We start from the raw sequence: 13,291 nt of genomic DNA on the forward strand, positions 1-13,291 counted from the left end.
GTCTTTCCAGCCGCTGGGTTCCCAGAGTGCTCCGCGGCCGTGTGGAGCGAGGCCTTGTTCCCGCGTTGAGCCGCTGCTGCCGCCGCCGCCTCCTCAGCTTCAGCCTCCGCGCCAGGCCCGGCCCCGCCGCGCCATGTCGGACTACAGCACGGGAGGACCCCCGCCCGGGCCGCCGCCACCCGCCGGCGGGGGCGGGGGATCCGGAGGAGCCGGGGGTGCCGGGGGAGGCCCGCCGCCGGGCCCGCCGGGCGCGGGGGACCGGGGCGGCGGCGGTCCAGGCGGCGGCGGCCCGGGCGGAGGGTCAGCCGGGGGCCCCTCGCAGCCGCCCGGCGGGGGTGGTCCGGGAATCCGCAAGGACGCCTTCGCAGACGCAGTGCAGCGGGCCCGCCAGGTGAGGAGGCCGCGGGCCTGAGGGGCGCGCGCGCGGGCGGGGGAGGGGGCGGGGTCACGTGCGCGCGCGGGGTCGCGGGGGGGGGCGGGGCCGCCGCGGGGTCACGTGGGGCGGGGGGCGGGGGCCTGGGCCTCCCCAGACACCTGGAGTGGGGGGCCCCCCCCGGGGGTGACCCCCTGCAGGGGGAAGGGTCGTCCGGGGTTCACCCAAGAGCGGCCGCTGCGTGTGCAGGGTACCTGGAGCTCGGGGACTCACTTTGGGGACTTCTCTCCCCCGTTAGGACATTCTCCACTCCTGGAAGCAGGGGGTCCGCCTTCCCAGGGAAGTCTTGCTGTGCCCCCACCTCCCCATCAGGGCAAAGAGCAGTTTGCCCCCAACCCGGTCCCATTTCTGCCTGCTCCCCAGGAAGGAGGGACTTCGGGGCGGGAAGAAAAGTCCTCTTGAGCTTGTAAAGTGGAAAGGGGACCCTTTGGCTGCCAGGTGGTGGCCAAGCACTTAGTTGAAATGGGGAGGGTGGGCCTAGGGACTGGCTCTTTTTGATGCTTCTGGTGACTTGAAAGCGTGGTCTGTCTCTTTTGGGGAGAGAAGGGAAGGGTCCCACCACTGTGTTTTGGGGCATGATGACTACGTGGAGGTGTCACATGCTGGTGTGTGACATCCCCGGCTCCATTCTCGGCCTCCCCACGGCCTGAGGGGAGGAGGCCCATAGAAAGAGAGAACTTTGTTGCCCTTTCAAAAGGAAGCTGACCCGGCTCAGGCCATTGAGTGCTTTCTCACTCAGGATTGTCCCAAAACCTCCAGGACACAGTGGGAGGTCCCGTTAGGGGAATGCCCTCTTCCCCTCCCAGCGTGGTCTGTGACTTTCACCCCTGGGGTGGGACAGGGTTCTAAGCTGCACTTGATCTGGTTGCCCCCAAACTGTCTTGAGTGAGAAGCAACTCTAACAAGGAGAGTTGGTGCTGTCAGTTGGGGTGGGATAAGGCCCCATCTAGGCATCCCAAGAGTTTTGGCTCAAAGTGTTTTTAAAAAGAAAAAAGAAAAAGTTTTACAGGTGAAAAGATAGATCCTCAGCTCATGGTTTGTGTTTCTTTGGAAAACTTGTAATGATTCCACCAGCAGAGTCTGGTCTTAAATTTGTTGGGTTGGAGTTTATTTGACGTTGCTGTTCGTGTGTCTAATATGTAACGTGTTCTGAGAAAGGTCTTCTGTTTTGGTTAAAATGAGGGTTTCAGATGCCTTGAAGCAAAAACTTTTCTAAGATTTGTTGAACAAATGCAAAGATTTTGAGAGTGAGGGAGATAAAGGAAAGTTGTGCTCTTCAGCATCCCAGAGGACCAGGAGCTTGGGCAAGGGAGTGTCTGAAAGTTCTCCCTGGAGGAGGGGCCCTGAGGACCTTCCCTGGCACCTGAACTTCTGTTCCTTTCGCCCCTAGAACAAGTCAGTGTGGATTACACTCTGGCCACAAACAAATTAGGCACAAGTCTCATAGAGAAAAGGGAGTTTTGAAATTCCTGAATAACTCTTGAACTCTGAGGCCTTGGGTAAAAACTTTTTCTAGAAGGTCTTAACCCCCAGGCTCTTCCCCAAATCTGGGGGAAGCCTCTCCCAAGCCAGACAGCAAGACCTGTTGGGTTTAATGAACCAGAGAAGTCGATCTGAGCACCATGGAGGGAGATTTTGGGTGGTAATTTTTCTCTGCTTACAACTTTATTTCTAGATCGCAGCCAAAATTGGAGGTGATGCCGCTACAACAGTAAATAACAGCACTCCTGATTTTGGTTTTGGAGGCCAAAAGAGGCAGTTAGAAGATGGAGGTAACTACCTGCTGGAGGGGCAGGGGGGAGAGAGTGAGGTGCCTTTGTTTGAATGTGGTTCAAAGTGGGGGGAGCCCGCTGCCATTTTGGTCTTTTAAAACCTCAGCGATCCCAGCTTTGTTGTCTCTTTTTGTTCGGGCTGCCATCCTGAGGTATCAGGTGGCTGAGTGGAGGGCAGATTGATTGTGACCAGGTCCAAGTTGTAAGTTCTCAAGACTGTTCCTCCCCTCCTGCCAAGCTAGGGAAGTGTTGGCAGTTCTCTCGAGGCCCCACATCAGTGCAGTGTGGCTGGCCCGGGGGCATGCAGTGTGATCCAGAGCAGCCCAGAGTATCAACTCAGTGATCAGCCTGACTTCCCCAAGGCAGGTTTGGTCCTAAGCCGGAAGGACTCGGGTGCCACCGTAATTTTCCCCCTGTTACAAAGGGCTTCTTATACCTGAGTGCCAGTAGGGGGGGATTGATGAAGTCTGGCCCCCCTCAGGGGTTGATCTCTGCTACTCCCCTGCCCTGGCTCTGATGTGGGGGCTGGGGGACAGGACGATTGTCTGCCAGGACATGCGGCACCAGCATCAGATTTGAGGCAGCTGTGGGTGGGTGGGTGGGTGCTGCATCTGACATCCTCTTCTTTTCACAGACCAACCGGAGAGCAAGAAACTGGCTTCCCAGGGAGACTGTAAGTCCACTGGGTGACACAGGCAGAGGGCAGCTTCAGGATCTTAGGAGGTTTCTAGCAGTGGGGAGCTGGAAGTACTGAGCAGACAGCACCTCCTGCATGGAGGCTCTTGGTGTTCCTCTGGGGTCCATGAGCTTTAGAGAACCCAGAGCCTGGGAATTGAGGCAGAAACCTCAGAGTGTGTGTGGTTGTGAGGCGGGCTCCATTGCGTTCACTCGGGAAGGCTCGGAAGCACTGTGATAAGTGCTAGTTGCCCCTCGTGCAGGCAGGAATGCCTGGGGCCGGCAGTGTTTGGGGTCCCAAAGAGGAACCAGGCCAATCTTTCCTTTGGATTTTCTCTCTGCAGCCATCAGTTCTCAGCTTGGACCCATCCATCCTCCCCCCAGGTAAGTTGTGATTTGGAGAACATGTCATTTCTTTTCTCGCTATCTCTGGCCTTTTGTACTGACTTGAGGGAGAGCTCTGTCTGAGGCCACATCGTTTAGGGCTTTGTCTCCCTTGCTGCTTGACCAGGGAAAGGAATGAAAAGCAGAAGGAGCTTCATTTGTCCCTTGTACTTACTGTCTGTGGGGCTGTAGAGAGCACAGGGCTGTGGCTGTTAGCTGTAATGAGGAAGGGGGAGCTCTGCACCCTCTTGCTTCCTTTGTTTGGAGTGGGGACAGTCAGAAGCACAGCTATCCCTCCTCCTAGGAAAAGCTGGGGACTGACCTTAGCCTTCTCATCTGTCTTCCGTAGATTCTTGTTCCCTGAGAGCTGGAGGAGCCAGGGGGTCGGGGTGGGGGGAGGGTCTTTCTTACCTTTTTGCCCCAGAATGACCTCAGTGAATCTGACGTAGAATCCTTTGTGAAGGACCCTGTTCTTTTTTTTTTTTTTTTCTCAGTTGGCTAAAGTTTTGTGAAATGCAGTAAAAACAACTTACTAGGAAAATGAAATGAAAAAGATACAAAGCCAGTTTTTTTTTTTTTTTAATTAAGATCTATAGACATCAGATGACACCATCAGATTTCTGTGAAAGTGTCCCAAGTTCTCTCAGCACTGGTCCAGGGGTTCACGCCACCCCAGACCAAGCCTCTCGTGGCCCAGAAAGGGAAACTGAGGCCCCGAGAGGTTGGGTGATCTGCTGTGGGCCGAGGGAGCCCCCGAGCTGTTGTCAGACTCTGCTTGGGCCTGTGGGGGCTTGGTCCCTATGTCATAGAAGGCGGGGGCTTGGTCCCTATGTCATAGAAGGCAGGGCCTGTGGCTTTGGGGATCTTTCTCCAGGAGGCCCTCTGGCTCTTCCATCCCCCCTACTTCGCTCCTACTTGAGGCTGACTCTCGTCGTCTCTCTTTGCAGGACTTCAATGACAGAAGAGTACAGAGTCCCAGACGGCATGGTGGGACTAAGTGAGTGTGGGTCAGCCGTGATCAGGGATGCCCGTTACCCCCCCGTCTCTGGGACAGTCTCCCAGGAGCCCCCGGCAGCCCAGGAACCTCTGGTTTGAAAGAGCCCATTTCATGCTCTCTCTGTTCCCATCCTCTCTGGCCGGGGGAACAGCGGAGCTCTCAACTTGGCTGCTCCGCCCCCCCACCCCCACCCCCCGAACATCAGCGGGGCCGGGACCCCCTCCACACAGTCTTCTCAGCGCCCGGCTCCCCGCCTCAATCTCTGCTTTTGTTCTTTTTTTCCACCTAGTCATTGGCAGAGGAGGTGAACAGATTAACAAAATCCAGCAAGATTCGGGCTGCAAAGTGCAGATCTCTCCAGGTATGGGAAGCCAGATCTGGGCCAGGACAGGCCCTGGGCTGGGCTGAGCTGAGCGGGGCTGGGCGGGGTGTGTGTGGGGGTGCTCTTGGGCTCTCTGTCATAATCCTCTGATTGCCGTGATTGGATAGAGGTGAAACGGACTGGTGTTCATTGAGCACGTTTTATGTGCTAGGCTCTAGCACGGCGCCTCGAGGTGTAGCTACAACTCTTTATTTTCTTCAGTTTTCTGGTGAGCGGGGAGGGCTGGAATCCAGTACAGGGAGCTGCACCCCAGACCCTGCTCTGACCATGTTGCCACCTGAGGTAAACACCTGGTGGAAAACAGGCGGGAATGTGTGAGGCAGGGGAGCTCATTAGGAAGAAGAGCTGAGGTCAGGCCTGGGTTCAAGTCCAGTTCTGCCTGCTCCTCGGCAAGTGCCTGCTTTGCAGGGCTTTCTGAGGGCTCGCCCTGCCTAACCCGTGCCCTTCATTGACTGGAAGCTGCTCGTCATCAGTGGTGATGGACGGGGCCCAGGTTTGGGACTTTCTGGAATCTGCCTTGCTTTCCATCTCATCTTTTTTCCTAAAAGTTTTGCCTCCCTTACTGGATTGTAAGCTTCCTGACCTTGGCCTTGTGTAGAGCAGCCTCCCAAGTGTTGGAGAGGTAAACTGATCTGTCAGGCCGCCACACGGTGGCAGAAGTAGCCACTGATTGTTCTGGAGGTCTCCTCATCTACATGGAAAGTCCTCCTGGTGGCTGCAGACCCAAGAATGCATTGACCCTATCTTCTCTTCTCTCCAGACAGCGGTGGCCTACCCGAGCGCAGCGTGTCCTTGACAGGAGCCCCGGAGTCTGTGCAGTAAGTCCCTGGCTGGGCCTGTCACTGTGACAAAGAGAGTGGGCAGAAGCCCTCTGGATCCCTTTGAAGTTGAGGGTGACTCCCACACCATGTCTCTCAAGCCTTGCCCTCTCCAGGGGGGCTGTCCTGACTCTATGATTCCCCTGAATCCTGAGATCTGGGGAACCTGGGCCTGAATAGCCCCAGCCCCAAGGACAGGACCATTTGTCATCTGTCAGGCCATGTGGGTTGGAATCGCCTTCCCTGGGACCTGGGTGGAGCTGCCAGGCCAGTCCTCTCTCAGGTGATGACACCCATTCTTCCCCTTCCCAGGAAAGCAAAGATGATGCTGGATGATATCGTCTCTCGGGGTCGTGGGGGCCCCCCTGGACAGTTCCACGACAACGCCAACGGGGGCCAGAACGGCACGGTGCAGGAGATCATGATCCCCGCAGGGAAGGCCGGCCTGGTCATCGGCAAAGGTGGAGAGACGATTAAGCAGCTGCAGGTAAGGGAATGGACCCCTCCCCTCCCAAGAAAGTTTCCTCCCTGGGGCTGTGCGTCTGCACACCGCTGCCCCCAGCCGCTTTGCCAGGGTCCTTCATCCTTTTTGATCACACCCGGCCCCCCACATGCCCCAGAAAGTCCTTTGAGAGCTCAGCACTGACTCTCAACCTTGGCTGTAAAGGAACGGGCTGGAGTGAAGATGATTTTAATCCAAGATGGATCCCAGAACACGAACGTGGACAAACCACTCCGGATCATTGGAGACCCTTACAAAGTACAGGTGACCGCACCCCGGGGGCTAGCGAGGGGTTCTGGGGCAGAGAGAGGGCAGGCAGATGAGCTGGAGATTCATATGCAAGTGGAGAGGTTTTCAAGAGCGCTGGCTTTGAAGTCAGCCCAGGACTTGTTCTCTGCTGAACTCTGCCTCCCGGCCGTTTGTACGTGAGCAGGTGGCCTAAACTCCAGAAAATGGGGGTGCTCACCACGTCTGCCTCTTAGGGCGGCGGATAAAGAGCTCGGCACACGTGCGTTGGTCCTTAGCTTAGGCCCGTGACCCCTGGGCACGCGGTGGGGCGGCGGTGCTTATATGAGCACTGTGCTTCGTGTGTTTGTAGCAAGCCTGCGAGATGGTGATGGACATCCTTCGGGAGCGTGACCAGGGTGGCTTTGGGGACCGGAATGAGTATGGATCCCGGATCGGCGGGGGCATTGATGTGAGTGCAGGCTTCCCCAGGTGGATGGAGTGCCAGGATAGGCTGGGGGGGCGGGGAGGTTGGCCAGCGGGCAGTAGAGGGCCGCAGGCTGGGGACAGAGCCCAGCTGACTCTCCTGCGTCCCGCCCGCCCTCAGGTGCCAGTGCCTAGGCATTCTGTGGGGGTGGTCATCGGCCGGAGCGGAGAGATGATTAAGAAGATCCAGAATGACGCGGGTGTTCGGATACAGTTTAAACAAGGTCAGGGGCCAGCCGGGGGTCCGCTGGGCACGTGGACGTGTTGACCAGGTCTGTCCGCTGAGGAGCACTCTTGGGGTCCCCTGCGGGCAGCTTGGCACCAGGGTTAGCCTGTTGAGCCCCTGCGGTGCCTCATTACTCCTAGACCAGCAGGACATACCTCATCACCTCCCCCCCGGTGGGACAGCCACGTGAGAAAGTGGGTGACAGGCAGCTTTCCAAGTCCAAGGGGAGAGTGTGTTTTTCTCTCCTGTCAGATCCTCTTTTTTCCTCTCCCCGCCCAAGGGCTCTCCTGACCACGCCGCCAGGGCCCCTGGGCTGCATTAGCTTACACGGCCCCAGCTCTGGGCTCCTGCCAACCACAGTGAGAGGGTCTGTGGGGAGGAGGGACTCCTCTGTGCTTTTGAGAGTTTTGTTGTCAGTTCTTAGTTCTGTCAAGTGCATCCGTTAGTTTTGGGGGATACCTGATTCAGAAAGAAGCCTCATCCGCCACCCTGCCTTAGCTGGTTGGTTTCCTTCTCTGGCACCGTGGGCCCGCCGGCCTTTCTCGGCCCCTGAATACGTGGAGGGCGGCGAGCAGCACTTTGAGGCTGAGATATTTCAGACACCTAGCCTGGTCCAGCTTCTACCCTGAAGAGGCGGTGTTAATGGGGGTTTGGAGTTGTGCTTCTCTTGTAATTGCGTTTTTGTTCTCTGGGTGCTGCCTCAGATGATGGGACGGGTCCCGAGAAGATAGCTCACATAATGGGGCCCCCAGACCGGTGTGAGCACGCCGCGAGGATCATCAATGATCTCCTCCAGAGCCTCAGGGTGGGTGGCGTCGGCTGTGCTGAGAAGGGCTGGTGGGGACAGAGGGGCCAGGCTGGGTTCCTGTGTTAACCCTCTGTCTCCTCCCTGCCCTGCAGAGTGGTCCCCCGGGCCCTCCAGGGGGTCCTGGCATGCCCCCAGGGGGCCGAGGTCGAGGAAGAGGCCAAGGCAACTGGGGCCCTCCCGGTGGGGAGATGACCTTCTCCATTCCCACTCACAAGTGCGGTCTGGTCATCGGCCGAGGTGAGTAGCCCTTCCACGGGCCCCATCCCTTCCCCGCTCTCCTCCCACCCTCCCTTCACAGCCTGTGGCTTCCGCAGGTGGCGAGAACGTGAAAGCCATAAACCAGCAGACGGGCGCCTTTGTAGAGATCTCCCGGCAGCTGCCACCCAACGGGGACCCCAACTTCAAATTGTTCATCATCCGGGGCTCGCCCCAGCAGATCGACCACGCCAAGCAGCTCATCGAGGAGAAGATCGAGGTGGGCTGGGGAGGGGCTCTGGGAGCCTGGGCCTGGCTCCTGCTCCCACTCCACTGACCTGTCCGATTCTCTTTCCTCCAGGGTCCCCTCTGCCCAGTGGGACCAGGCCCTGGGGGCCCAGGCCCTGCCGGCCCCATGGGACCCTTCAACCCCGGGCCCTTCAATCAGGGGCCACCCGGGGCTCCCCCTCAGTGAGTATCCCTGCCGGCTCCCTGGGGTTTGGGGTGGGGTGGGGCTGTGCTGGCAGGGAGACTGGCGGACCCTGTGTCCGTCCCCTCCACTGAGATGGCCAGCCCCGCCTCGTGGAAGTGCTGAGCGTTTGGCCTCAGACGTGATCCCGGCCAGCCCCCTGTTTTACAGACACATTCTTAAAAGATGCCACAGGTGTTGCCCTTGGTCTCCACCCACGCGTAGATCCGTGCATGGTGCGCTCGGGGACTTGCACTTCCTTGAGTCAACACAGCCTTTGGCGTTTGCATCGGTCATCTCATGCCCTTCCCTGGGCCAGGAACCCGCAGCGCCACTCAAGGGGTGCTCTGGGTCCCCGTCCGAGCTGCGGCCATCCTCTGTGGGGACCCAGGAGCAGCCTGGCTCACGTGTTCCCCGTTCTCGTCCTACAGTGCTGGAGGCCCCCCTCCTCACCAGTACCCACCCCAGGGCTGGGGCAATACCTACCCTCAGTGGCAGCCGCCTGCTCCTCACGACCCGAGTAAGTGTAAGGACCTGATCAGGGCAGGCGGAGAGGGGGCCGGCTTTCCGGGCCACCGCTCAGCCCACACGTCCTCCTCCCACAGATAAAGCCGCGGCTGCCGCCGCAGACCCCAACGCCGCCTGGGCCGCCTACTACTCACACTACTACCAGCAGCCCCCAGGCCCCGTGCCAGGCCCAGCGCCGGCCCCCGCGGCCCCGCCCACCCAGGGCGAGCCCCCTCAGCCTCCACCTGCCGGCCAGTCGGACTACACTAAGGCCTGGGAGGAGTATTACAAGAAGATCGGTGAGTGCCTGGCCCACGGCGGGGGCTCGGGTCCGCCAGCGAGCAGTGGGCGGGTGGGTGGCCGTGTCCCCCGCCTGGGCTCTGACCTCGCAGCCTGTGTCCACAGGCCAGCAGCCCCAGCAGCCCGGCGCGCCCCCGCAGCAGGACTACACGAAGGCCTGGGAGGAGTACTACAAGAAGCAGGGTGAGCCGGCGGGGCCGCGGGGGGCAGGACCGGGCTCGCCCTCGTGCCGGCCACACTCACCCGCCCTCTGCTCCCCCACAGCTCAAGTGGCCACGGGAGGGGGTCCGGGAGCGCCCCCAGGCTCCCAGCCGGACTACAGTGCCGCCTGGGCCGAATATTACAGACAGCAAGCCGCTTACTACGGACAGACTCCAGGTCCTGGCGGCCCCCAGCCTCCACCCACACAGCAGGGACAGCAGCAGGCAAGTGGGAATTGCCACCCTCCTCCTCCTCCTTTCTCCTTCCAACCCCCGGCTACCGTCCATCCTGCCTTAGTGGGTAGCGCCGGAAATCCCTTCCCCTGCGGGGTGTGTCCTTGATGCCTGCAGCGGGGGCCACGTGGCCAGAGGTCTCCGGGAGTCCCCACGCGCCGGGGGAAGTGTGTGCTGGGTCCAGAGGTTAAACGAAGAGGCCTCCCTCCGCCGGCCCGCTTGTTCCTGTGTAACGCTGTCAATGATGCTGGGGGAGAGCGCGCGAAACAAATAAAAGGAGGAACTGTTGAACTGGTGGGTAGTCCTGGGGGTGGGGGGCAGGCCGTCCGCTCAGATGCTGGTCGCCATCCTGGCTGCTAACTCACTCAAAATCTGGCCACTTGGGAAGAAAACGGATATTTTTTCCCCTCTCTGCATTACTTTCATGGTTTTTGTTCTTTTGATTCTTTTATTTTTGAAACCACGATCTCTCCCCGCGTGTCCAAGTGACTGTGTGTGCTGCAAGCGGCCCCGTGCGGCTCGGCCGTGGCCCGGCCGTGGCTCCTCCCGTGGCTCCTCCCGTGGGCGGTGGGGAGGTGCCGAAGGGCCTGGGCCCTCCCGCTCCGCCCAGGCTCGGCCTCTCTGCTCCCGCGCCCGCCTTGTGTCCTGGTCTTGTCTGTGAAGTGGGCATGACGATCGCTGCCACCTTCCAACCTACCTCACAGGGGTGTTGTGGGGACACCGTGATCTCTGACTGTCATGTTGTGATGCGCCGGGGCCGCCCGCCCTCCTTCCTAAAGACAGGGCCCCCTCCTCCCTCCCCTCCCCTCCCCTGCTCCCAGCCCTGAGCGCTTCTCGCCCGCCCTCTCTCGCGCTCTCTCTCTCTCTCTCTCTCTCTCTCTCTCTCTCTCTCTCTCTCTCTCTCTCTCTCTCTCTCTCTCTCTCTCTCTCCCCCCCCACTCCCTCCCTCCCTCCCTCCCTCCCTCTCTCCCTGCTTCTTCTCCTTCCTTTGTGTCACTCTCTCCTCCATCAGGGAGCCAGTCTGACTTCAGCCGAGCCCCGGAGCACTGACTAGACAGCTACAGACACATCCTTCGGCCTGCGCTCGCCACAGGCTCGGGAGAGGGGCTTCCTGGCCCCCTCCTCGCCCCAGTCCCCCAGTCTCCCGCCTCCCCTCCCGTAGTGACCAATTCCTATCTCTTCCCTCTCCGCAGGCTCAATGAATCGAATGAATGTGAACTTCTTCATCTGTGAAAATCTTTTATTATTTTTTTTCCATTTTCTGTTTGGGGGCTTTTTGTTTGTTTTTCTTCCGTTTGTTTGTCGAGAGAGCGATGGCTGCCAAGTGGGGGGTGCCTGGGGAGCCCTCGCTGTGAGTGGCTTGGAGGTCGCAGCACAGGCGGTGCCGGGCTCTCGCTCTCTCGCTCTCTTGCTCATTCTGTGTGTCTCACATGCTTTTTTTCTTTCAAAATTCGGATCTTTCATGTTGAGCCAGCCATAGAAGATAGCGAGAACTAAATCTCTGCAAAAAAAAAAAGATTAAAAATTAAAAAGCAAAACAAACCCTATGAAATTATATATATATATATTAAAAAATCTCTATCATCCCCCCCCCGCCCCACCCCAGCGTTCCTGACCCTGCCTCTTTCAGGAGAAAGCAATTCATTGACTCCTCACTACCACCTTTGGCCCTCTTCATGTTTTTAAAATAAACTTTTAAAAAGGAAAAAAAGTCACTCTTGCTATTTGTTTTTTTTAGTTAGAGTTGGAACATTCCTTGGACCAGGTATTGGTATTGCAGGAAAGCCCGCCACCCCCCCCCCCATGTCAGGCAGCCCCTCGCTCAGCCTCTCTGCTCCTCCTCTCGCTCCCCCCCCCCCCCCGCCCCAGCTCAGCTCCCCTGCCGCCCACCCCTCCCGCCCCCCGCCCCCAGGACTGCTCTGTCGTGTTTCATCGGTTCAAGAGGACGTTGAAACGGAAAACAGTTGAGAACAAAACAAAAAAAAAATTGTATGGCAGTTTTTACTTTTTATCGCTCGTTTTTAACTTCACAAATAAATGATAACAAAACCTCCCCGTGTCTGCCGGGTGCCGTCTCTCTCTTTCTCTCCCCGTAGAGTTTTGAAGCAGATGTTTGTTCTTTATAGATGTTGTAAAAGCCTGATAATGGTGATTGGAAATTACAAGCTTTGTGTTGTGTTGGTTTTTTTTTTTTTTTTTAAACCGGAATTATAAGAAAAGATAGTTTTCTGCAGGCGCATTGTGCTTTCCTAACTCTGCCCCCCACCCCTTTTTTGGTTAAATAAAGTGCTTTTTGTCTAAAACGGCGTGCTGGCCGCAGTTGTGTTTGCAGAGGAAACAAGCTGAAGAGGAGCTTGGCCCGTGAGAGTGGGGTGTGGGCCCCCCAAAGACTGGCCGCCTGGTCTTGTAGGAAGGGAGAAGCAGGCAGAGCCCCAGCAGTGCAGTCCTCCTCCAGCGTTCCTGCCTCTGGGAACGTGGGGAGCAAGGCCCCCAGGAGGGTCCCCAGGGACAGGTGTTCCCATGGCTACAGCCTGCCACCACAGCAAACCCATGGCCGGCCGTGCCTTGCGGGACTCGGCATGGCCCTGATGGCATGCCTAGCTGTGGCCTGTTTTGCTAGCGAGCCCTGAGGTGGAAACCTGGCCTGTTGAAAGGAAGGGTGTCCATTCCAGTGGTTTGCGGCAGTCTAAGGACGAGGGCAGGAGATGGGACGGTGGTCTGAGAGGCCACTTGAGCTGTCGGGCCCAGGGGTGATCGTGTGGAGGCATGCTGTTTGCCTGGGGTGTTCCTCTGGGATTTAGGGTTGAAATACCAGTGCTGAAAAACTCAGGAGTCCCACTCAGAATCTGGATGTCTGGGCCTACAGGCAACAGCTGCCACCTCTAGGTGGGGCTGTTCACGGCCCCCATGACCTTCCAGGTTTATTAGGGACCTGCCCCAGTGGGAGTGCCCCTTGGTGGCCCCCAGTCAGCCCACTTGTGGGGCAGCGGGCCCAGGAAAGGGGGAGGCTGTCGATCTGGGGTCACGTGGGGAGTCAGCTTAGATTGGAACCCCAGGCTCCCCTCACCAGGCGTCTCACCTCAGGCCAGTGCACCTGCTCTGAGCTCTGGGGCAAGGGGAGAGCGGAGCCCCTGGCCCTGTCCTGACTCACTGCAGACTTTGGATGACAGAGCAGCACTTGGCAAAAATGTTTTCTGGAGCTGCTTCTGCCAAGATCTAGAGAAGGGGAGCAAAGGGGGGTTCAGTTCTGAGTATCGCAGGGTCACTGCCCTCCACCCCCTGACGGAGGGGGTGACAGGTTCGCAGGCCCCTTTTAGTTGCTGGTAAAGAATCGAGAGGTGCAGCCCCAGGGCCGTGTGGACGAGGGGAGACGGAAATGGGGCCGGAGGGCTGCCCTGCAAGGCCGCGCGGTACTGACAGCTGGGCACAAACTGTGCGGGGACGCTGTCCCTGGGAACAGGCCATAGGGCCAGGGTTGTGCCAGGCTAGCTCGCCCCCTTCCCATCCCATCCTTGGTGGTTGAGGCTAGCTTCTCTCACTCTTGCTCTCCTTACCTTTGGTTGCGGGAGGGGAACAGGAACAACACCAGAGTTCTCTGTCTTCACAGCAGTGAAAGTACAGGAGTTGCATGGGTCACTTTAAGATCTCCCTGCTTTCTACCTTGAGAACACGTGGCTG

At 58.5% G+C, this 13,291-nt stretch overlaps 1 protein-coding gene and 1 pseudogene across 5 annotated transcripts in view; one reads left to right on the top strand and one right to left on the bottom strand.

The window, feature by feature from the left end:
* The window catches only part of KHSRP (KH-type splicing regulatory protein), an 18,066-nt gene continuing 4,775 nt past the window's right edge, over nucleotides 1-13,291 (top strand). The window contains exons 1-20 of one of the 4 annotated variants that reach the window (XM_082380617.1): nucleotides 1-391; nucleotides 2,109-2,205; nucleotides 2,840-2,878; nucleotides 3,225-3,264; nucleotides 4,212-4,261; nucleotides 4,551-4,622; nucleotides 5,404-5,461; nucleotides 5,774-5,948; nucleotides 6,129-6,227; nucleotides 6,562-6,660; nucleotides 6,796-6,898; nucleotides 7,605-7,705; nucleotides 7,801-7,945; nucleotides 8,023-8,183; nucleotides 8,265-8,374; nucleotides 8,804-8,892; nucleotides 8,978-9,178; nucleotides 9,285-9,362; nucleotides 9,444-9,604; nucleotides 10,807-11,666. In XM_082380617.1, coding sequence (XP_082236743.1) covers nucleotides 134-391; nucleotides 2,109-2,205; nucleotides 2,840-2,878; nucleotides 3,225-3,264; nucleotides 4,212-4,261; nucleotides 4,551-4,622; nucleotides 5,404-5,461; nucleotides 5,774-5,948; nucleotides 6,129-6,227; nucleotides 6,562-6,660; nucleotides 6,796-6,898; nucleotides 7,605-7,705; nucleotides 7,801-7,945; nucleotides 8,023-8,183; nucleotides 8,265-8,374; nucleotides 8,804-8,892; nucleotides 8,978-9,178; nucleotides 9,285-9,362; nucleotides 9,444-9,604; nucleotides 10,807-10,815 — 2,145 coding nt within the window. In that variant the 5' untranslated portion in view covers nucleotides 1-133 and the 3' untranslated portion in view covers nucleotides 10,816-11,666. Of the gene's footprint in view, nucleotides 392-2,108; nucleotides 2,206-2,839; nucleotides 2,879-3,224; nucleotides 3,265-4,211; nucleotides 4,262-4,550; nucleotides 4,623-5,403; nucleotides 5,462-5,773; nucleotides 5,949-6,128; nucleotides 6,228-6,561; nucleotides 6,661-6,795; nucleotides 6,899-7,604; nucleotides 7,706-7,800; nucleotides 7,946-8,022; nucleotides 8,184-8,264; nucleotides 8,375-8,803; nucleotides 8,893-8,977; nucleotides 9,179-9,284; nucleotides 9,363-9,443; nucleotides 11,667-13,291 lie in introns of those variants that run through there. The other 3 variants (XM_082380615.1, XM_082380614.1, XM_082380616.1) reach the window with 3 other exon arrangements.
* LOC309623630 (adenylate kinase isoenzyme 1-like) overlaps nucleotides 11,771-13,291 on the bottom strand; it is a 17,512-nt pseudogene continuing 15,991 nt past the window's right edge. Inside the window, exon 5 of the transcript in view lies at nucleotides 11,771-12,819. The product of the transcript in view is annotated as an adenylate kinase isoenzyme 1-like (transcript). The remainder of the gene's footprint in view (nucleotides 12,820-13,291) is intronic.

This window comes from Balaenoptera borealis (assembly GCF_965194805.1).
Source record: "Balaenoptera borealis genome assembly, chromosome: 2".
In the NCBI taxonomy this organism is placed as follows: Eukaryota; Metazoa; Chordata; class Mammalia; order Artiodactyla; family Balaenopteridae; genus Balaenoptera; species Balaenoptera borealis.